Below are 22,474 nucleotides of genomic sequence, written 5' to 3'. Positions count from 1 at the left end.
GGGTCAGGATTTCTTGTGCACTCACTGACAATCATATAGCAAGATCACCTTTATAGAAATAAAAGGACACCTATACCTATCAAATTGCCAATCTTCATGAAGTTTGCTGGCACACTGCAGGACTACAGGACAGGCAGCAGTGAAGGCAGGTGGGGACTAGGCCACCCTCATACCCCTCTTTGGGGTTCATCTGATAGTACTTCCCGATAGGAAAGGGCACCCATGGAGAAGTCTGAAATACCTGACCAGGTTTCTAATTCATACAACTCATAGCTTAGCTCAGAGCAGTCTTTGCACTGACTCCCTCTTCACAGGGGCCAGAGAAGACAGGGGAAGGCAAAATTCCAAGGGATCCACTCAGGACACTGGGACTGTATCAAGCAGTCAGCCACCACAAGGCCTCAGAAAGGATGTACAAGGGTTGCCCCATAACTCTCTTTGCCCTCCTGTTCTCTGAGACCCAGGCTTTCCTCCACAATGACAACCCCACTCTATCCATGTTCCAAGGAAGGAAATGAATCCCCTGCCTAAGATGAGGGATGCTGATTCCAGAGATTCTTCTACCTGGATGCACCCCTAATGCTACGGCTTCCTGTGGCCCTAGCCTAGCCCCCGACTGGCAAAGAAGGCCCAAGAAACTCCTAATGCACATCCTCTTGGCTTTCCTTTTTAATTCATTATCAAATTATTAATGACTTGTAATAGAGGAAAAAGCCCAGGCACAATTCCAGTCTTCTAATGACCATCTGTTTATTTCTCCAACATCTACTTCTAATCTACATCCGTATGCACACACATCTTTACATGGACTGTAATGATGGTAAATCTCCTATTTTATGCCTTCTTTTTGTCACATCACAAGCATTTTCAACATGGCAACAAAACCTTTATAATTATTCAGAGTGGCTGTATGAAACGAATGGGAAGCGGCCTCCAAGAGCAGCAGTGCTGGGAGTGGGAAGTGATAATGCAAACCCGACAGCTCAGGATCTTGCTTCAACCAGTGAGTGGGTCATGTTTCCTGGAAGCAGCTGTCCATCCAGAGGAACCTGCTGTTGTCTTAAGAGGGATGACTTCACTGTCCACAGCACTCCTTGGTCTGGTTCCCCTTCTGGGGAGTCCACAGATTCCGAAAGGACTACAGCTCACACACACAGCAAATCTAACTGCAATTCTGTGCCACTGCAGGAGGAGCTCCCTGCGGGACGGCTCAACAGCATGCTTTGCTGGAATAAAAGCTCAGCATGAGCGCCTGCCAAAGTTTCTCTGCCTGGTCACACTCACAAGTTGAGTGTGAATATTCACTGTCACAGGATTCTTCCTACAAATTACTTACTGGACTCACACAAGCTCTTCCCAGGGTGAGCACCCTGATGTGAAGCGGGTGGATCTCTTCGGGAACTATCCTGCTCACATTCCCCCATTTTATTCCAGTGTCCCACTATCCTGTCCTGTACAGTCTCAGTCATTCCTGACGCCTCTTCCCCACTTATCATCATCCAGCGCTCTCTCCAGGAGTTCCCCGCTGACAGATGTAACAGGGCCATGGAATGTCTTGTCCATCGAGTCTCTGCTATCTCCAAGGATTCTTCTCTGCTAAGCAGGGAATGGTGCCATCAGACTAAGCGGGGAGAAGCACGGCCTCATGTCCACTATGTTTCTACAGGCTGGTCTTTGGGGTGTGCTCTCTGATGTCGGACAAGGGATGCCTTCCTTCTAAACAGTTTCCCACACTGAGGACACTGGCTGGGGCCTTCCCTGTCATGGAGTCTCTGATGTACTGCCAAATGAGAGTTCTGCTTGAAAGACTTTCCACATTCCACACACTGGTATGGAGTCTCCTTTGTGTGAACTCTCTGGTGCTTGGTCAGGCAGGAGCTGTCCCTGAAAGCCTTGCCACACTGATTACACTCATAGGGTTTCTCACCAGTATGAGTCCTCTGGTGCCGGATGAGGCCAGCAATGTTCCTGAAAAGCTTCTGACACTGGTTGCAGCCATATGGCTTCTCACCAGTATGAATCCTCTGGTGCCTGATGAGGTACGCACTTTCAATGAACGTTTTACCACACTCTTTACATTCATAGGGTTTCTCCCCAGAATGGATTTTTTGATGCACAATGAGGTGGGAGTTACGGTTGAAGGATTTCCCACACTCCACACACTCAAAGGGCTTCTCTCCGGTATGAGTCCTCTCGTGCTGAGTGAGATATGAGCCATCTCGGAAAGCCTTTCCACATTTGCTACACTCGTAGGGCTTCTCACCAGTGTGGATTCTGAGATGCACAGTGAGGTGAGAGATGTCAGTAAAGGGTTTCCCACACTCATTACATCTATATGGCTTTTCCCCTGTATGAGTTCTTTGATGCAAAATCAGGGATGAGTTTCGGTTGAAGGTCTTTCCACATTCTAAACATTCATAAGGTCTCTCACCTGTGTGGATCCTCTGGTGCTGTGTCAGAGCTGACCCATCACTAAAAGCTTTCCCACATTTAGAGCACTTATAGGGCTTCTCTCCTGTATGGATCCTCTGATGCACAATCAAGTTGTAGTTCTTGGAGAAAGATTTTCCACACTCATTACAGGTGTATGGTTTCTCTCCAGTGTGAGTTCGGTGATGCAAAACAAGGGACGAGTTCCGTCTGAAGCATTTGTCACATTCAGTGCACTTATACGGTTTCTCCATGGGGTGACCTTTGCTTCCATGAGGAGAGGAACTCAGAGTAAAGACATCCCCAACATCCTTCCCTTGGTGAGGCTTCCTGCCTCTCTTCATTAGTTTTTGGTCACCAAGAAGGATAAAATGGTTGAAAGACTTAACACTGCCTGAGTATTTATGGGGCTTCTCTCTCATGTGACCTCTTCCACACTGAGTGACTTCCAGGGAGTGGCTAAATGTTCTTCCACAGTCCAAAATCTCAACATCTGAGTCGCGTATATGGAAACCATTTGTTGCTGCAACTCTCAGAGGTGGTGAAAGGCCTGAACTTGCACTCAAATGCTCCCCAAAACCAAGACACTCACAGACGGCTTCCTGAGTCACTGGTTTCTCCTGAGTTAAAGCAGACTGTCTCAAATGTCTCTCGTGGCTCTCACAGTCCCAACTGCCACTTGGAACAGAGAAGTAGGGGCCCTCCCTTCTGGGACTTTCCATGTCTGTGTCACAGGATGGTAGGTCCTCAGGAACATTCTGGGGTGTCACTTCCAGTCTCATGTCACAAGCTGAAAAGAAAAAGACAGAGTAAGGCACACAAACCTGTATTTGAAAGAGGAATGGAAAACAGCGATGGGCAAGATGTATATGTATTCTTACTTGTTTTCTTTATAAAATTCACATCTGTGCAAGGGAGAGGTAAAATGAGAACCAAATTTGACATCAACATTTAAAATTCCCACAAAATAAAAGACAAGACAAGCTGGGCGTGGGGGCCTACACCTGTACTCCCAGCAACTGGGGAGGCTAAGGCAGGAGGATCATCAGTTTAAAGCAGCCTCTGCAACATAGCGAGGCCCTAAGTAATTCAGCAAGATCCTGTCTCTAAATAAAATATAAAAAAGGGCTGGGGATATGGTCCAGTGGTTAAATGCCCTGGGATCAGTCCCCAGTATCAAAAAAAAAAAAAAAAAAAAAAAAAGACACAAAACATAAGTGGCAGATAGAGAAAAAATTTCATAAAGTATAAAAGTGGAGAAAGATTAATGCCCAAAATCTATAAAAAATTCAAACAGAATAGTACAAAAAGGAAAAAAAAAAAAAACAGGCCAAGGATACAAAGAAGCACTTCCTAGAGAGAAAAGGAAAATACTTGCTCATTCTGTCATGTCACGGAATTACAAACTAACCTTAAGACCACAAAATATATACATTTCATATAGACAAAAGTAAAAAGTGTGATAATACAAAACTCATGCAGGTCACGTGAGAAGTAAGTTAAAAGGCATATAAAGTGGTCAGTCAGCTTGGCAGGATAATCTGGTAGCAGTCATTAAAACAAGATGTAAAAAGCAGAAGCATGGTACGTGCCTGTGATCCCAGCACTGAAAATGCTGAGGCAGGAGGAGCACAAGCTGCAGGCCAGCATGGGCAGCGGGAGAGACGTCTGGAGAACAAACAGCACAATGGGCACGCCCATCCAGCAAAGCCACGTAGGCATCTCAGACTCAAAAAGCAAGAGTTGCAGGTAGGAGAAACGCGAGCCAGCCAGGCCTGGGCGATGGTCGGAAGACCAGAGGGAGAAGACAGACCAGCAGTGAAGAGCAGGAAGGACTGCCACAGATCACCCACAGCAATTAGGAACTCACAGTTAATGAGATAAGGGCAGAGTTTAACTCCAAGGACACACGCCAAAAGAATGGAGAGTGCTGTTCTTCAGGAAAAACCCAGAAGGAAGTGAGCGAGATGGGCCTGCAGTGCCAACAACTGGGAGGTTAGCCAGAGGGACTGCACAGTGGGCAGCAGTGCCAGTAGCCTCTGAGATGGGAAAGGGGAGAAGGACTACGTCCCTGTGTTTCCCCTGAATCCTGTTAGAGCTTGTCGGAATAAAAGAGTAAGTGTGATGCAAAACTTCCAAGCCCAGAGGTAGCTGGGTGTGTGTGTCTGGCAGTGCTGGGTCAAACCCAGGGCCTCATACATGCCAGAAAAAAGTGCTACCACTAGTAGGAAAGACAGTAGACTGAATCAGACATTATTACCCTGTGTACATATAATATACAACCAGTGGGATTCTACATCACATATGACCAGAAGAATGAGAAATCATACTACTTTATATATGATGTATCAAAGTGCATCCTACCATCATGTCTAACTAATTAAAATGTTTTTTTTAACAAAGGCACTACCACTAAGCTCCATCCCCTGAGTAGGTGTGGATTTCACCTGCAGATGGCTCTATCCCCAGAAGATACTTGGCCATGTTGGGAGATGCTTCTGTCACGACTAGGGATTCTAGCATTTAGGGGCAGAGGCCAGGGAGCTGCTGAACATCCTAGGACATACAGGATGGCCCCCAAAACAGGAAATGGTCCAACCCCAAATGTCAATAGTGCTGAGGTACAAAGACATTGTAGAGGGAAGGAAGAATAATAAAGCCAGATCAATTCAGGAGAAGCTGGCATGGAGGACCAACAGTACAATTAAAACAGGCTAACTAAAAAGTAGGAAGCAGGATGTCACCAATAACAGTAAACGTAAACAGCCTTGATGGGACAGAACAATTCTGTTGAAGTTGTTTATAACAGACACACCAAAGCAAAAAGACACAGAAGGCCAGCAACAGGGTGGAACAGACAAATGCCAACCAAGGAAGGGTTTTTTATGTCCCTTTACTAACCAAATAAAAACACCCAGCAAGCATCACAGGGCAACAAATACCTAGAAAATGCAGCAAAACACAGAGCAAAGTCTTACCCACAACTGCAGGGAGATACCTAAATCCAACCACAGTGAGCACATGCTTTCAGAAATGAAAATTCAAAAAAAGTGCATAGGGATGAGCAGGAGAGAATGTAAACAGCTAGCCCCATCACGTTAGGATGAAGGACCATGGACTAATGAGAGCCAGATGCCTTCTAGGTACAGGTGGAACATTTGCTGACCATGGACATAAATCAAGGAACCCACTGAACTAAGGCCACACCACACCCTGACAGACCTGTGTCCTGACTACCACAGGGACCAGCTAAAAAACAATGCAAAAAAAAAAAAAAAATAGGTAAAATGAACCCCTATCCATTTGGAATAATGAAAACCTGATTATCATAGGATCCAGCAATTCTAGTTATCTGTTCAAGAGAAAAATAAGGGGCTGGGGAGATAGCTCAGTTGGTAGAGTGCTTGCCTTGTAAGCACAAGGCCCTGGGTTCGAACCCCAGCACCCAAAAAAAAAAAAAAAAAAAAAAAGAGAAAAATAAACCAGAAACAATCCAAATACATGTTCATCAGCTCCTGAATCGATAAACAGAGCATGATCTACCCACAATGAAGTTTATTCGACCATACAAAGGAATGAAGCACCAATAGGCACTCACATGGACAAGCATCAGAACCACTACACTCCATGAAGGAAGCCAAGCATGCGGACATACCACAGGATCTTATTTCTGTGAAACTGAGCATCTACAGAGCCAGAACGTAGATCAGTGTCGCCAGCAGCTGAGGTAGAAGAGGACGTTGACCACTAATGGATACAGGTTTCTTCTTGGGCTGATGAAAAGATTCTGGAAATGGATACTGGGAATGATCTCTCAACTTGACACACATACTAAAAACCACTGAATGCTAAGCTTTGAATGGGAGAATCATATAGTGTATCAATTATATTTCAATGAAACTGTAGTAATTTTTTCTGGTACTGAGAATTGAGCCCAGGGCCACTTTACCATTAAGACACATCACCAGCACTATGTTTTGTTTTGTGACGGGGCCTTGTTAAATCACTGAGGTTGCCCTTGAACTTTCAATTCTCCTGCCTCAGACTCCTGAATCACTGGATTACAGGCTCCCTATTACCGTAATAACCCAACTTAAGCCTTCAAGACACCTTGTGACTCGAGAAGCAGCCACTACAGACTGCACAGTGGCAGTACTCCTTGCAAGTGTCCAATACCTTCAGAGGTGTTAAGCTGCCACAGCATCAAAGTAAGGGAAATGCAGCATCTGATGAGCCTGCCTGAAGAGGTCAATTCTGCTACCATACTCAGAATACCGCCATTATGCTCGACCATCCATCCTGTGGACCACCAGGGGACCTCAGAGCAGTACAGTACCATGTGCTCAAAGACATCAGGGAAGGAGTTTTCACAGAGGAGAAGAAAGCTTGGCCATTCTGTGGACCAACAACCTGGTACGTCAGAGCACCACAGCACTGTGTTCTAAGACATCAGGGGAAGTTCCTTCACAAACAACAAACCAGACACTGCCCTCAACTCAGACTCGTTTCTCACACTGAATTCTCTCTCCTTGATGAAAAGTAACCGTGTCAGCTGTACCTTCTACTTGGGCTTGAATGTCACCCTTTCCAAAAGCTGTACTGATCCTATCTTCAGTGTGACAGGTCAGAAGGCAGGGCTGTGGGGGAGGCGAGTGGGTCAGTGTGACGGGTCAGAAGGCAGGGCGTTGGGGAGGTGAGTGGGTCATGAAGGTGGAGGTCTCAGGAATGAGATTGACACCAGCACGGGGCACATGCCTGCAATTCCAGCAGCTCAGTAGGCTGAAGCAGGAGGATTCCAAGTTCAAGGCCAACCTCAACAATTTATCAATGCCCTAAGCAACCCAGCAAGACCTTGTCTCAAAACATAAAAAAGGGCTGGGGATATAACTCAGTGGTTAGTTAAGTGCCCCTGTTACCAAAAACAAAAAATGGGATTGACATCGTTATGAAAGAAGACCCAAAGTCACAAAGTAGCGGCCACCACTGGCTCAGGAGTAAAAGTCCTTTGCAATTTCCAACTGTTGGAAGAACTTAAAGAAGACCAGAAAGGAGTAAGAGATGGCACAGTTAGCTGGGGTCTAGAAGATGAAGACATGAGACAGATGCACAGGGATGCCAGACACAGTGGCGTGTGCCTGTAATTTCAGCGGCTAGGGAGGCTGAGGCGGGAGGATGGGAGTTCAAAGTTAGCATCAGCAAATTAGCAAGGCCCTAAGCAACTCAGCAAGGCCCTGTCCCTAAATAAAATATATTTTAAAAGGGCTGGGGATGTAGCCAAGTGGTTGAGCACCTTGGGCTCATTCAATTCCCTGTACCAAAAAACAAAGGTGGACAGGGCTGGTGACTGGGCCTCCAAAAACTGTTTATAAAAACCGAAGCCTTAAAACAGATACCCAGGACCAGCCCCCTTTGTAAGGTCCATGATGGAAATAAACATGCAGGGAGACAATGGTTCTAATGGAGTGAGGAACCCAAGAACCGGCTAGCAAAATGGCAGAATTTACACAGCATCAAAGTTGTTCTGCAAGAGATGCAGGCCTCAATGATGCCTAAAGAAAATACCAGACTCCTGAGCTGCCAGAAGGATAGTGTTACCGTCATTTGTCAAGAATAAAAAGTGTGGGCTGGGGATACAGCTCAGTTGGCAGAGTGCTTTCCTCAAAAGCACAAGGCCCTGGGTTCAATCCCCAGTACTGCAAAAACTAAATAAATAAATAAAAGTGGGGCTGGAGTTGTGGCTCAGTGGTAGAGTGCTTGCCTGGAATGTGTGAGGCCCTGGATTCGATACTCAGCACCATATATGAATAAATAAAAGATCCACTGATAACTTTAAAAAATTTAACAAAAAAAGGGGGGGCAAGCAGAAGAAAAACTGCAGGCCTTCTCCCCATTTGCTTTAAGCAATCTTCATTTTCCACAGTAGTAAATTTTCTCGATACATCTTATAGATCTCAAGGTACTAGAAAGAAAGCTCCCAAAGGCAATTTATCTAAAAATACTGTAAATACTACTAATTTTTGTCCATTTGAAATACATAAATTGTTATAGAAAAAAGCAGCAGCCCTAGAGAGCTCATGGGGACAAGTGAGAAGTCACTAACTGTGACCCAGAAAGCAAGTCCTCATTCAACAAGGATTCCTGTGCCTTGATCGTGGACCTCCTAGCCCCCAGATCTGTAAGAAACAACCCTTTCTTGTTCCTAAGACACACAGTTTATGGCATTTTCCTGCAGCAGTCTAAACCAACTAAGCCATCCTCAGATGACAAGGACCTGAGTCCCACAGTGAGTTAACAAATTATCACCAGTATACAGGAAGACATTTGGACAGATTAAGGAAAATGGTATTACATTAAGGCATTTCATGCAAGAATCCTACTGAATTTCATGAATTAAAATTTTTCTGAAAACATCTTAATTGCTGCCATCCCACGCTTATGCCCTACTACTTTTGACAATACAATGGCAAAAATTAATGTAAAAAACTCATCTCAATGTTGTTCACTTCCCACTCCTCCTCTGACCTGCACACACTTCTCTGAAGTCTCCAGTATTGTTGATTCTTCCCCTAACCCGCCTGTCCTCCTTCCCACTACTTCCAAAGGAGGTTATCTCCAAATCTTTCTACATACAGGATGCTGGGCTGAGGTTTGGCTCAGTGGTAGAATACTTGCCTAGCATGAGCAAAGCCCTAGGTTCCATCCCCAACACGCAAGAAAAAAGGCACAGAGATCAGTTTCAGTGAGACTTCAGAGCTGTAGAACTGCTGTGACAAGCTGCCCTGTGCCGTTCCAGGGTAGCTACAGGAGGGGGAATGACCCTCCCCTGTGGTTAAGGCATCTTGTTATGCAGTGGGCCCTGAGTGCTGAGAGCTACTTCCACTGAGGTACCACATGCATCGACCTCCCCAGCAGCACCTGCTCCTTCATCCCATCCAATTTTGCAGAAGACAAACACATATTCTTTAACACCTGACTCTTCCTAGTCTTCTAGATACCACATCCAAATATTCAAAGAAACATGTTTTTAAAACAAATATTTTTTCCTTTTATTGATTTCTTGCATGAACTTAGAGATTTAGAATTTTTAAAGGTACATGGCTATTTAACACTACCTGTACAATGCCTTTCAAGATGGTGAAAGGCCAGGCTGGGGAGATAGCTCAAGGGCTGGGGATACAGCTCAGTTGGTAGAGCGCTTGCCCTACAAGCACAAGACCCTGGGTTCAATCCCCAGCACCGCCAAAAAAAAAAAAAAAAAAGATGGTGAAAGGCAGGGCTGGGTTGTGGCTCAGTGGTGGAGCACTTGCTTAGCACGTGAGGCTCTGGGTATGATTCCCAGCACCACGTGAAAATAAATAAATTTTTTTAAAAATTTTAAAGATGATGAAAGGCGCACTGCAAAGTACTCATCAAAAAAGAGTGCAGGGCTGGGGAGATAGCTCAGCTGGTAGAGGGCTTGCCTCGCAAGCACAAGGCCCTGAGTTCGATCCCCAGTACCGCAAAAAAAAAAAAAAAAAGAGTGCACATCTCACAAAAAGTAACCCAAATGGATCACATGTCTTAATTAAGAGCTAAACTATACAAATCTTAGAAAAGAACACAGGCATACAGTCCTAAGTCTTTGGAAAAGTTTCTATAACACCAAAAGTACAAGCAACAATGACAAAAAAAAAAAAAAAAAGATTAACAAACTAGAATACATGAAAATTAAAAGCTTGTATGCTTCAAAGATGTCATGGAAAAAGTAAAATCAAACTCACACAGTAGGAGAAAATGTGTGCAAATCACATGTCTGAAAAAGGAGTGGTATTTAGAAAAAAATAAATTCAACAATAAAACACAACCCATATGAGAAATGACAAGGGGCTAGAGTTGTAGCTCAGTGGTGCAGCGCATGCCTAGTATGCGTGAGGCACTGGGTTTGATCCTCAGCACCACATAAAAATAAATAAAATAGAGGTGTTGTGTCCATTTACATCTAAAAAAAATTTTTAATGGACAAAAGATTTTAATAGCTCTCCAAAGATACAAAATTGATCAATAAACCAAAGATACTCAACATCATTAACCATCAGAAAAGTACAAACTTGAACTGCAATGTGATCACATTTCATACTCACTAACCACAATCAGTTCCAAAAAGTAGAAACAATTTAAACACTCATTGCTGACAAAAGGATAAACAAAATGTGATACGATGATATATTCATTTTTTAACTCACCTGCATTTATTACTCTTTAAAGCAGAATGTTGACTTGGGTACTACATATTTCCATTCACTAGGCTCACTGAGTTACTTTATGAACAGCTTTGTAATACACCTAGGGAGGCTTAAGTTTTGTTCCTCTATATATTTTTCTTTGGAAAACAAGCCCTGGAGAGTTCCTCCCAGCCAGATGCTTCAGTTTAACCTACTTGGTTCTGGAGGACTAGTACATGCACAACAGGTAACTATAAGAGATGCAAGGGATGGAAAGTTTAAAAAGTGGATCCTAACAAGAGGAAAGTCAAGCCATTTTTTCAGGGGGGGCACCCCACTGGGGACTGAACTCAGGGACACTCAACAACTGAGCCACGTCCCCAGCCCTATTTTGTATTTTATTTAGAGACGGGGTGACAGGGTCTCACTGAGTTGCTTAGCGCCTTCTCCTGTCTTGGCCTCCCAAGCTGCTGAGATTACAGGCGTGCATCACCATTCCTGGCAAAACTCAAGCCACTGTAACACATATTTTTCTTTTAAACATCAAAATCTATCTTGGAACACTTCAGAAACAAAAGACTTGGTCCGGTCTGCGATTCATAATAAGAAACAAGGTGTAGACACACGCTACAATACGGAAGAATCTTGGAAACATTTTGCTGAATAAAAAAAGCCAGACATAATAGTCAAGAGCAATCACAGACTGTGATCCCAGCAGCTGCTGAGGCAGGAGGACTGAGGTTGGCCTCAGCAATTTATCAAGATCTTTTCTCAAAACAAAACAACAAATAACAGAGTTGGACATGTTGCTTAGAGGTAGAACACCCCTAGGTCCAATCCCCAGTATCACAAAAAAAAAAAAGAGCTAGACACAAAGGATCAAAAATTATATGTGGGATCCAAGATGGCGGACTAGAGGGAGGCTGCCTTCCTTGTCGCTCCGTAACTCCGGTTTCAAGCAGAGGATATCTGTTTCTTGGTGAGGAAGTTTTTGCTGCTTATTGATTCCCTGGTGTTTACCCCATTTGTCTGCTGTGAGGACCTGCAGTCTGCCAGCATATCGACGCCTTTTTTGAGTGCAGATTGCTCACTGTCAGGCGCCTATCATCCGCCATTTGCCTGCCTCTTGCCTGTCCATCGCCTGCCTTACACCTATCCATCACCCAACGCACAAGGTTCACCTCCGGATCGTCCGACAACAGTCAGCAAACTGATCGCCGACCGCCAGTGCAGCACCAGCTGCCTGCTGTTGCCTGGAAGTTCTCTGTTATAGTACCTGCAGGTTTGATTACACGTGGCTGCCGCCATTTTGAGACAACAGCCAGGCCCCATAGGACCCCTGGCCAGACTGACTGAGCCCCGTCTCCAGAATCCCTCAGCCCGACCGATCACTCCCTGCCTCTGGGACCCTCACATCGACTGACTGCTCCCTGCCGCCAGGACCCCCAGACCAACTGACTGTGCCCTATCACCAGGACCCCAGACCGACTGATTGCACCCGGCCTCCAGGATCCCATAACCACACCAAACACACCCGACCTCCAGGACCCCTGCCTGACCGACCGCATCCCGCCTCCAGGACCTCCAGCTGACCACGATCACACCCTGAGCTGCAGCTCCCCATTTGCCAACACATTTAGAAGCCAGAGCAGCCATCTTGGATAATCCTGGAAGCTGCAGCTCCAATCTTTAGGTGGGGCAAAACCCATCCTGAGATGCCTGCTGGTGGCTTGAAGCTCATTGTCAGGTACCTCTCATGCATCAGGCTACTGAACTCTGGGAGGTTTCATTACTATATGACTGTTATACTGTAGATTTTCTTTTTTCTCCTTATTGAAAAAATTTAAGTTTTTATTTCTTTACTTTTCTTGCTCTCTTTTCCTTTTGTTTACCTGTTCCCTCAGAGTCTCTTTCTCCCTTTTCACATGCTAAAATCCAATTTCTTTTGATTACACTCTCACCCTTTCTATTATCTAGAACTTCTGTATATTCTTTTCTTATCCCATTAACAGTCACACTCTACATCCCTCTGCGTCCTCTTTGTCCTCCATTAGAAAATGCAGACCTTATTGCAAATCTGTTTGTTTTACTGAAGATAATATTTGAACTCATTCTGTTTATTATGACAATTTTGTTATTGTCCTCATAGGGGCTATTTGGTCTAGGATTGCATAGTGTCTGAATTGGGCACTGCTAATATTGATCTCCCCTTAAAGAAAGGGTTTTGGAAACCTATAGGGCCACTATAAGCCTATAGGAGGAAATCTGCAATACCCCAGATCTGCACTGCTAGAGGGGAAGATACATGAACAACATGAAAAAATAAGGGAAGAAAATGATCCAAACAAATCTAGATTCTACATTAATAGAATCCAATGACAGTATGTTAGAAGAAATGTCATAAAAGGACTTCAGATTGTACATGATTAAGATGATTCGTGAAGCAAAGGATGAGATACGAGAGCAAATGCAGGCAATGAATGATAATACCAATAAGCTGAAAGAGCAACTGCAGGAAGCAAAAGATCATTTCAACAAAGATATAGAGATACTCAAAAGAAAACAAACGGAAATCCTTGAAATGAAGGAAACAATAAACCAAATAAAAAACTCAATGGAAAGCATCACCAAAAGAATAGACCACTTGGTAGATAGAACCTCAGACAATGAAGACAAAATATTTAATCTTGAAAATAAAGTTGCCCAAACAGAAAAGATGGTAAGAAATCATGAACAGAATCTCCAAGAACTATGGGACATCATGAAAAGACCAAATTTAAGAATTATTGGCACAGAGATACAAACCAAAGGAATGAACAACCTATTCAATGAAATAATATCAGAAAATTTCCCAAACCTGAAGAATGAAATGGAAAATCAAATACAAGAGGCTTACAGAACACCAAATGCACAAAATCACAACACGTCCACACCAAGGCACATTATAATGAAAATGCCTAACATTCAAAATAAAGATAGGATTTTGAAGGCCACAAGAGAAAAGCATCAGATTACATATGGGGGGGACCAATACGGATAGCAGCTGACTTCTCAACCCAGACTCTAAAAGCTAGAAGGGCCTGGAACAACATATTTCAAGCTCTGAAACAACATGGTTGCCAACCAAGAATCCTATACCCCGCAAAACTAACCTTCAGACTTGAAGATGAAATAAAATCCTTCCGTGATAAACAAAAGTTAGAAGAATTTACAAATAGAAAGCCTGTGCTACAGAATGTTCTCAACAAAATATTCCATGAGGATGAAATGAAAAACAACAATGGAGGTCAGCAAAGGGAGGAACTACATTTCAGAAAAACCAATCAAAGGAGAAACCAAGCCAACTTAAAAACCAAAAATAAGCCAAATGACTGGGAATACAAATCATATCTCAATAATAACCCTGTACGTTAATGGCCTAAACTCATCAATCAAAAGACATAGACTGGCAGAATGGATTAAAAAGAAAGACCCAACAATATGCTGCCTGCAAGAGACTCATCTTACAGAAAAAGACATCCACAGACTAAAGGTGAAAGGATGGGAAAAAACCTACCATGCACATGGACTCAGTAAAAAAGCGGGGGTGTCTATCCTTATATCAGATAAAGTGGACTTCAAGTCAAACCTAGTCAGAAGGGATAAAGAAGGACATTTCATACTGCTTAAGAGAACCATAAATCAGGAAGACATAACGATAGTAAATATTTATGCCCCAAACAATGGTGCATCCCTGTACATCAAACAAATTCTTCTCAATTTCAGGAATCACATAGACCACAACACAATAATTCTGGGTGACCTTAACACACCGCTGTCACCACTAGATAGACCTTCCAAACAAAAACCAGCCAAAGAAACCATACAACTCAATAACATAATCAATAACCTAGACTTAATAGACATATATAGAATATTCCATCCATCAACCAGCAGATTCACTTTTTTCTCAGCAGCACATGGAACCTTCTCGAAAAAAGACCATATGTTATGCCACAAAGCAGCCCTTAGGAAATGCAAAAAAATAGAGCTACTGCCTTGTGTTCTATCAAATCATAATGGACTGAGAATAGAAATCAATCACAAAATAAAAAACAGAAATTACTCCAACACCTGGAGACTAAATAATATGCTATTGAATGAAACATGGATAACAGAAAACATCAGGGAGGAGATAAAAAAATTCTTAGATGTCAATGAGAATGACGATACAACATATCAAAATCTCTGGGACACTATGAAAGCAGTACTAAGAGGAAAATTCATTGCATGGAGCGCATTCCAGAAAAGAATGAAAAGTCAACAACTAAATGACCTAACATTACAGCTAAAGCCCTAGAAAAAGAAGAACAGAATAACAGCAAAAGTAGTAGAAGACAGGAAATAATTAAAATCAGAGCTGAAATAAATGAAACTGAAACAAAAGAAACAATTCAAAAAATTGACAAAACAAAAAGTTGGTTCTTTGAGAAAGTAAACAAAATAGACAAACCCTTAGCCACACTAACAAAGAGGAGAGAGAAAACTCAAATTACTAAAATTCGTGATGAGAAAGGAAATATTACGACAGACACCACTGAGATACATAATATAATGAGAAGCTACTCTGAAAATCTGTATTCCAACAAAATAGAAACTACTGAAGACATTGACAAATTTCGAGAGACATATGCTCCTCCCACACTGAACCAGGAGGACATACACAATTTAAACAGATCAATATCAAGTAATGAAATAGAAGGAGCCATTAAAAACCTACCATCCAAGAAAAGCCCAGGACCAGACGGGTTCTCAGACAAGTTCTACAAGACCTTCAAAGAAGAACTCATTCCAATACTTCTCAAAGTATTCCAGGGAATAGAAAAGGAGGGTACCCTACCAAACTCATTCTATATCACCCTCATACCCAAACTAGGAAAAGACACATCAAGGAAAGAAAATTTTAGACCAACATCCTTGATGAATATAGATGCAAAGATCCTTAACAAAATATTGGCAAACCGTATCCAAAACATATTAAGAAAATCGTGCACCATGATCAAGTGGGGTTCATCCCTCGAATGCAAGGATGGTTTAACATCCATAAATCAATAAACATAATCCATCATGTCAATAGACTTAAGAATAAGAACCATAGGATTATTTCAATTGTCACAGAAAAACGTTCGACAAAATACAACACCCCTTCATGCTCAAAACACTAGAAAAAACAGGGATAGTAGGAACATACCTGAACATTGTAAAGGCTATTTATGCTAAGCCCATGGCCAACATCATTCTTAATGGAGAAAAACTGAAACTATTCCCTTTAAAAACAGGAGCAAGACAGGGATGTCGTCTTTCACACTTCTATTCAACATTGTCCTCGAAATTCTAGCCAGAGCAATTAGGCAGACTAAAGAAATTAAAGGGATACGAATAGGAAAAGAGGAACTTAAGCTGTCACTATTTGCTGATGACATGATTCTATATTTAGAGGATACAAAAAATTCCTCAAGAAAATTTCTAGACCTCATCAATGAATTCAGCAAAATAGCAGGCTATAAAATCAACACACATAAATCTAAAGCATTTTTATAGGCAAATGACGAAACAGCTGAAAGGGAAATGAGGAAAACAACTCCATTTGCAATAGCCTGAAAAAAAATTAAATACTTGGGAATCAATCTAACCAAAGAGGTAAAAGATCTCTACAATGAAAACTACAAAACATTGAAGAAAGAAATTGAGGAAGACCTTAGAAGATGGAAAGATCTCCCATGTTCTTGGATAGGCAGAATTAATATTGTCAAAATGGCCATACTACCAAAAGTGCTATACAGATTCAATGCAATTCCAATTAAAATCCCAATGATGTACCTTACAGAAATAGAGCAAGCAATCATGAAACTCATCTGGAAGAATAAGAAACCCAGAATAGCTAAAGCAATCCTTGGCAGGAAGAATGAAACAGGGGGTATTGCAATACCAGAACTTCAACTATACTACAAAGCAATAGTAACAAAAATGGCATGGTATCAACACCAAAATAGACAGTTTTTTATTTTTTTATACAAAAAGAAATGTTTCTCACTCCCCTTCCCAGTTGCAAAATGAAGAAGACATCCGACCACCTCTTTAATAATAAGATTCCCCACCAACTAGTAAGTTTCTAAACTCATTTAATTAAAAAGCACATACATTTAATTATTCATAGATACTGCTTTATATCTTCTAAGTAAACCTGCTCTGATATAGCCAGATCAGGTATAAGGAATGTCATGGAGGTGAACAGGTCCTGGTACAAAGGCCAGCTCTGCTTAGTCAGATCTTCTCTCAAGCCCCAGTGTCCTCAGGTAAAAAATGAAAACACTAATGCTACCCAGTTCATCATCACTGTAAGGATTCAATGATATAATAAATAAATCTTTAACAATATACACATGGAGTCCATAAGCATACTTAGCAGAGTATATATGCATGATACACAATAGAAATTATTTTAGAATTTAAGTCCACACCAATTCACAAAGCATACTGTTCCTGTTAAGAATAATTTCAATTCTCACTACAATAATAAACAATAAAAATTTATCGTTTTTTCTTCTCAGTTAAATATAATTCTTCTTTTCTTTGGTAAAGCAGGTCAGTTTGTTCTGTTTTGTTGGTACTTGGGATTAGAGACAGAGTGCTCAAGCACTGAGCTATATCCCAGCCCTTCTTTTCATTTTGAGATGGGTCTCGCTAAACTGCCCAGGCTGGCCTGGAGCTTGCAAGCCTCCTGCCTCAGTGTCCTGAGTCTCTGAGATGACAGGCGTGCACCACTGCACCAGGCTCAGGGATAACTATTTTTTTAAAAGTCTGAGTTCAACAAGGGAAATGACTGCCCTAAATCATAAGCACTGCCACAGCAGGGATTTGGGTCTGTTTATTTATAGATGTACTTCAGGTGCCCAGTAAATAACCATCCATTTGCTGAGTAACTACTGACACCCAAAATCAAAACCTTCCTAAAACAATAATCAACAAGAAATGTCTTAAAAATTTAAGTTCCACAATAATTTGAAAATAAAAACTAACAAAAATCATACAGCTTTTTTTTTTTTTTTTTTTGCGGTGCTGGGGATTGAACCCAGGGCCTTGTGCTTGCGAGGCAGGCACTCTACCAACTGAGCTATATCCCCAGCCCATCATACAGCATTATTTGTGCCAAGAACTGGAAAAAATACTGAAGACTTAAAAGGACACTTGAGTTAGTGGGGAGCTATACGCCGTGCTAAGGATGAAGGGGTCCAATACTGAAATCATGAGGCCTCCTACCAGACCACCTGTAAAAGCAATGCCTTCCTAATGCAAATCTCTGGAGGAATCTCACTGCAGCAGGACAAATCATTGCTATAATTCACACAGATAAGAACAGCTCCTGAAATATTCAGGAAAAAGCAAAAGAAGGGAAGAAGAGGAGCTGGAATTGCTCTCCCAAAGTGGTCGTTCTTCACTAGGTTGCAGTAACTAAACAGTCAGTGAAAAGAAGGGAAGGGCAGAGAGCCACAAATATACTTGGGTGCTTAATTTGGAAGATGGTAAAAGTGGTCTAAACCAGCAACTGGGGAGGCTGAGGCAGAATGATCCCAAATTCAAAGCCAGTCTCAGCAAATTACCAAGGCCCTAGGCAATTTAGTGAGACCATGTCACAAAATAAAAAATAAAAAGGGGTAAGGGTGCGACTCAGTGGTTAAGGACCCCTGGGTTCAATTCCCAGTATCAAAAGAAAAAAAAAAAAAACAAAAAACAAAAAAACAGCCTCATAGCCTCATACCTCAGCAAGAGGTATGTACTTCTCTCACTGTCTTTACAGATGGGAAAAAAATTACAAATCCTAATTCATAAACACTGTCACACACATAAATTCCAAATGGAAAAGACCATAAAAATCAAATACAAATACACACACATAAAAAACTTGAGTATCGGGCTGGGGCTATAGCTCAGTTTGTAGAGTGCTTGCCTGTTAAGCGCAAGACCCTGGGTTCAATCCCCAGCACAGCAAAAAAAAAAAAAAAACCTTGAGTATGATTAAAATAAAATACAGCGTTAAAGACTATCCTTATCAAAATGAAGTTTCTAAATACACAAAAAGCACTAACCATAAAAAGGATTTGAAACATATGAGTACATCAGAATGAATATAAATCAAAAAATAACAATTATTAAAAGTGCTACCCCAGGCTGGGGATGGGGCTCAGGGCTGGAGTACTTGCCTAGCAGGTTTGAGGCACTGGGTTTGATCCTCAGCACCACATAGAAATAAATAAATAAAATAAAGGTATTGTGTCCATCTACAACTAAAAATGAAAAAAGAAAAATTTTTTAAAGGGCTACCCCAAGGATGACTTAATGAGTACAAACAGGAAAAGGTGAAGAGCCCTGGAATACAGCACCTCAACCATGTGACCAAAGTTTGACCACAACCAGTTTTATGTTCTTCCTCATGTGGGCACCAAAAAGAGCATGACTTCACTTAATTTCCTGTGAAAGATGGAGAACCTGAATTTAATCATGAGGATATCAACTGAACACTAAGGGGAGAAATAACAAAACAACCAGCTGGCTCTTTCAAAAAAAAAGTCAATGTCTTGGAAGAAAAAGCAACAACAATAAGATCACAGGTTGAAGGAGACTAAAAAGACATGAAAACTAAAATTTAACATTGATCCTGGACTGGATTCTGGTTCAAAGCAAATACAAAAAACGACCCAGCTATGTGCAGATTGTACATTAGACAAGAATTGCTTACCAATAATAAAGTACTTGGATATTGCAACCACACTTTAGTTTTGTTCAAAAATGTTCTTGTGCTTAGGACGTGCAGGCAAAAATATTTCAGGGTGAAGTGTCATGATGCCTACAATATACTTTCAGTATTACAGTCAACACAAACAGGCATATGTAAATATACACCTGTATCACACCAACCTGTGCTACTCTGCATGTGTAAAATATAAAAAGGCAACGTGTTCATGTGTTTCAGAGGGGAAAAAAGAAAAGAAAAGCTTATGTGGTAAACTGTTAATAACCTGAGAACCTGGATGATTTTTCAAGTGTTCACTAACCTATTTCTGCAACTTTTCTGTAGGTGTAAAACTTTTCAAAATAAAAAGCTGGGTGAAAGGAGAAAAAAGTAAAGTGGACGGGGGAAAAAAAGCTGGATGGAGAAATAGAAAAACAAGAAATAGAAAACAGGAATGTTCACAGGGCACAGTGGCGCATGCCTGTGATCCCAGCAGTTCAGGAGGCTGAGGCAGGAGGATTGCAAGTTCCAAGCCTGCCTCAGCAACTGTCTCAAAATAAAAACTGTTTCAAAGTAAAAACTAAAAAGGGTTGGGGATACGGTTCAGTGGTTAAGCACCCCTGGATTCGATCCTGACACATTAAAAAAAAAAAAAAAGAGGAAAGTCATTTATTATAGGGGGAGAAGGGAAGAAGAAAAGCATGGTATTAAAACCATTTTGAGGGCTGGAGTGCGGTCTCGGTGGAGCACAGGTCTAGTCTGTACAAGGCCTGGGTTCAATCCTCGATACTGAAAAAAAGAACATTTTTTTTCAAGCCAAGTTCCTAACAACCACATTCCTTTAACGTCATTGCACTTTTGAGAGCACTATTTCAGTTGTTTATTTATGGGCAGTGCTGAGGATACAACCCAAGCCTCGCTCGTGCTAGGCAAGCGCTGCACCACTGAGCCCCGCCCCAGCCCACGACATTTTTTAAACTGGCCACGGATAAGGGATCTCTCCGCGGTGGTGATAATTTTGCCACAATTCATCGGACTACACAATGAAGAGCTAAGCATTTCACTGAAAATCAATTTTGCCTCAAAAACTTAAAAAACAATAGTGATGTAAGGCAGAGGAAGGTGCTGGAGTGATAACCGTGCGATCTAACTTACTTTAAAGGCGGCACAAAGGACGGATTAACGCGCGGGTGCTCGTCAAGGACGGAACACCCGCGGTGAGACCTGAGGGGTCAGAGCAGGATCCAGCGCCAAGTCCTTCCGCGTTTCTATGGAAACGAAAGCCAAGGGGCGGGGCGCCGCCTGAGGAGGTGCACCACTGAACTCGGGGGACCGCGGGAAGTCCGCTGGTCGGACGTGAACCGGCGCTCGCTGGGCGCGGGGTGAACTGCAGGCGGCGACCCGGGTTGCCCCGCGCCAGGCCTGAGCGCGGCCGCCCTGGCCAGACGCCGCCGCGGGAGCACCGGCCGGAGCCCGGGAAGAGCCGAGCGGGCGGCGACTCGCCGGCCACACGCCCGCCTGGAAGCCGCCGGCCGACACGCCGCGCCCCCTGCACCCCGCGGCTCCCCTCCCACGCCGCTCTCTGGGGGAACTGGGACACCGCAGGGCCGAGGGGCGCGGCGGGACTCACCGCGGGCGGCCGGCAGCGGCCATGTTCGCGGCGACTGCGCACGCGCGCCTCAGTACCCGGATGTCCGCGTCGCCAGCGGCCCCGGCCCGACCGGCGGGCGTCGGCGGAGGGAACTCGCGACCTTTCACCCCGCGACGTCAGCGCCGTGTGTGGGACGCCGCCGGCCGGCCGCGGAGCGAGTCGCCGCGGACCTCGTCGTGCGCTGCGAAGCCTTGTGTTTGTGGACCGCGTAGTTTAACGAAGTGAGTTCCCTGCGGGTCTGTCCCAGGAGGACGTCTCCTCAGCTTCGCCTGCGCGGAGTCCGCGGCGGCCCCAGCACTCGTCGTCCTCGGAAGGAAAGGTCGGCCGGGTGCGTGTGAAAGCGAGCCCAGTAACAAGGTGGATACCAAGCCCTGCGCAAGGCCGCCGCGCCCACCGAGCGCGTGGGGCGCAGCATGTGCCCAGTCGGAAGAGGCACGCGGCGGCCGCCACACTGACCTCCGTCCCCGCGGAGTGGGCTGGGCCCGGCCGCCACACTGACCTCCGTCCCCGCGGAGTGGACTGGGCCCGGCCGCCACACTGACATCCGTCCCCGCGGAGTGGGCTGGGCCCGGCATCCATTCCACGGTGTGAGAAGAGACCGCACAAAGGTGGACGAAGGCGGGTGGTGACAGCCGGCTTCCTGCACGCCGAGACCCAGGGTGCATCCCCAGCACCACCAGAAGGGAAAGAAAAGGAAAGGGATGAGCAGAAGAGGACAAAGGTGGACGCTTCAGAACCCCATTTGTACACCTCCGAAAGTGGGCGAATGGAATCCAGACGACAGGAGTCAGGACGCTGTCTGATGTTGGGGTGCCACCTCGGGAGGGTGAAGCCAGGGCCTGGGGTGCTAATGCTCTATTTCTTGATTCAAGCAGGGCATCATCTGGACTCTGGGGGCCCGTTGTGGCTGTTTCTTCCAGGAGGCCATTCCTTATCTGCTCATGTGGAGCTGGATGTTGGGGGACAAAAACTGTGATCCTCACACAAGATTTGCGCAACAGCCACCCCATCCAGCACAGAGCGACAACACCTCACGACCTGTAGTTTTCTCTCTCAATGGGAAACTTCTGGAAGTGCAAGAAGTCCACTTCCTGCTTTGAACATAACCCTTTCTGCTCTGGTAGCTTATTTATTGATTCACTTTGATACTGGAGACTGAACTCAGACACATTTTACCACAGAGCCACATCCCCAGCCCTTTTTTATTTTCATCTTTTATTGTAAGACAACGTCTCACTAAGTTGCTGAGGCTGGCCTTGATCTTGAAATCCTCCAGCCTCAACCTCAGCCTTCTGTGTCCTGGGATTACAGGCTTCTGCCACCACTCTGGACTGTGGGGGGAAAGGACTCACACACCAGCACCTTCCTGCCCCATTCCTCCTCCTTCAGGGATGATCCTAAAACAAATGACCATGTTTTAAC

At 43.8% G+C, this 22,474-nt stretch overlaps 1 protein-coding gene across 2 annotated transcripts; it reads right to left on the bottom strand.

Moving 5' to 3' along the window:
- Positions 1–697: 697 nt before the first annotated feature.
- Znf329 (zinc finger protein 329) lies at positions 698–21,055 on the bottom strand. Of its 2 annotated transcripts, XM_047528353.1 has the most exons (3): positions 20,557–21,055; positions 6,086–6,217; positions 698–3,220 (listed from the first exon to the last, which is right to left on the bottom strand). In XM_047528353.1, exons 2-3 carry the CDS (start codon positions 6,114–6,116, stop codon positions 1,653–1,655), a joined length of 1,599 nt encoding a protein of 532 aa, XP_047384309.1. In that variant the 5' UTR covers positions 6,117–6,217; positions 20,557–21,055; the 3' UTR covers positions 698–1,652. The 2 variants fall into 2 exon arrangements, with proteins under 2 accessions (XP_047384309.1, XP_047384310.1); XM_047528354.1 differs by lacking the exon at positions 6,086–6,217 and having other exon boundaries at positions 701–3,220.
- Positions 21,056–22,474: the final 1,419 nt, after the last annotated feature.

Source organism: Sciurus carolinensis, chromosome 16, assembly GCF_902686445.1.
Source record: "Sciurus carolinensis chromosome 16, mSciCar1.2, whole genome shotgun sequence".
NCBI lineage: Eukaryota > Metazoa > Chordata > Mammalia > Rodentia > Sciuridae > Sciurus > Sciurus carolinensis.
This window is presented reverse-complemented; position numbering and strand designations above follow the sequence as displayed.

Coding starts and splice junctions, on each gene's coding strand:
- Znf329 (XM_047528353.1), bottom strand. CDS start 6,116: ATGCTCAGTTTCACAGAAATAAGATCCTGTG. Junction 3,221..6,085: donor CACAGAAATAAGATCCTGTG/GTATGTCCGCAT, acceptor TTTTCTTTTCAG/CTTGTGACATGAGACTGGAA.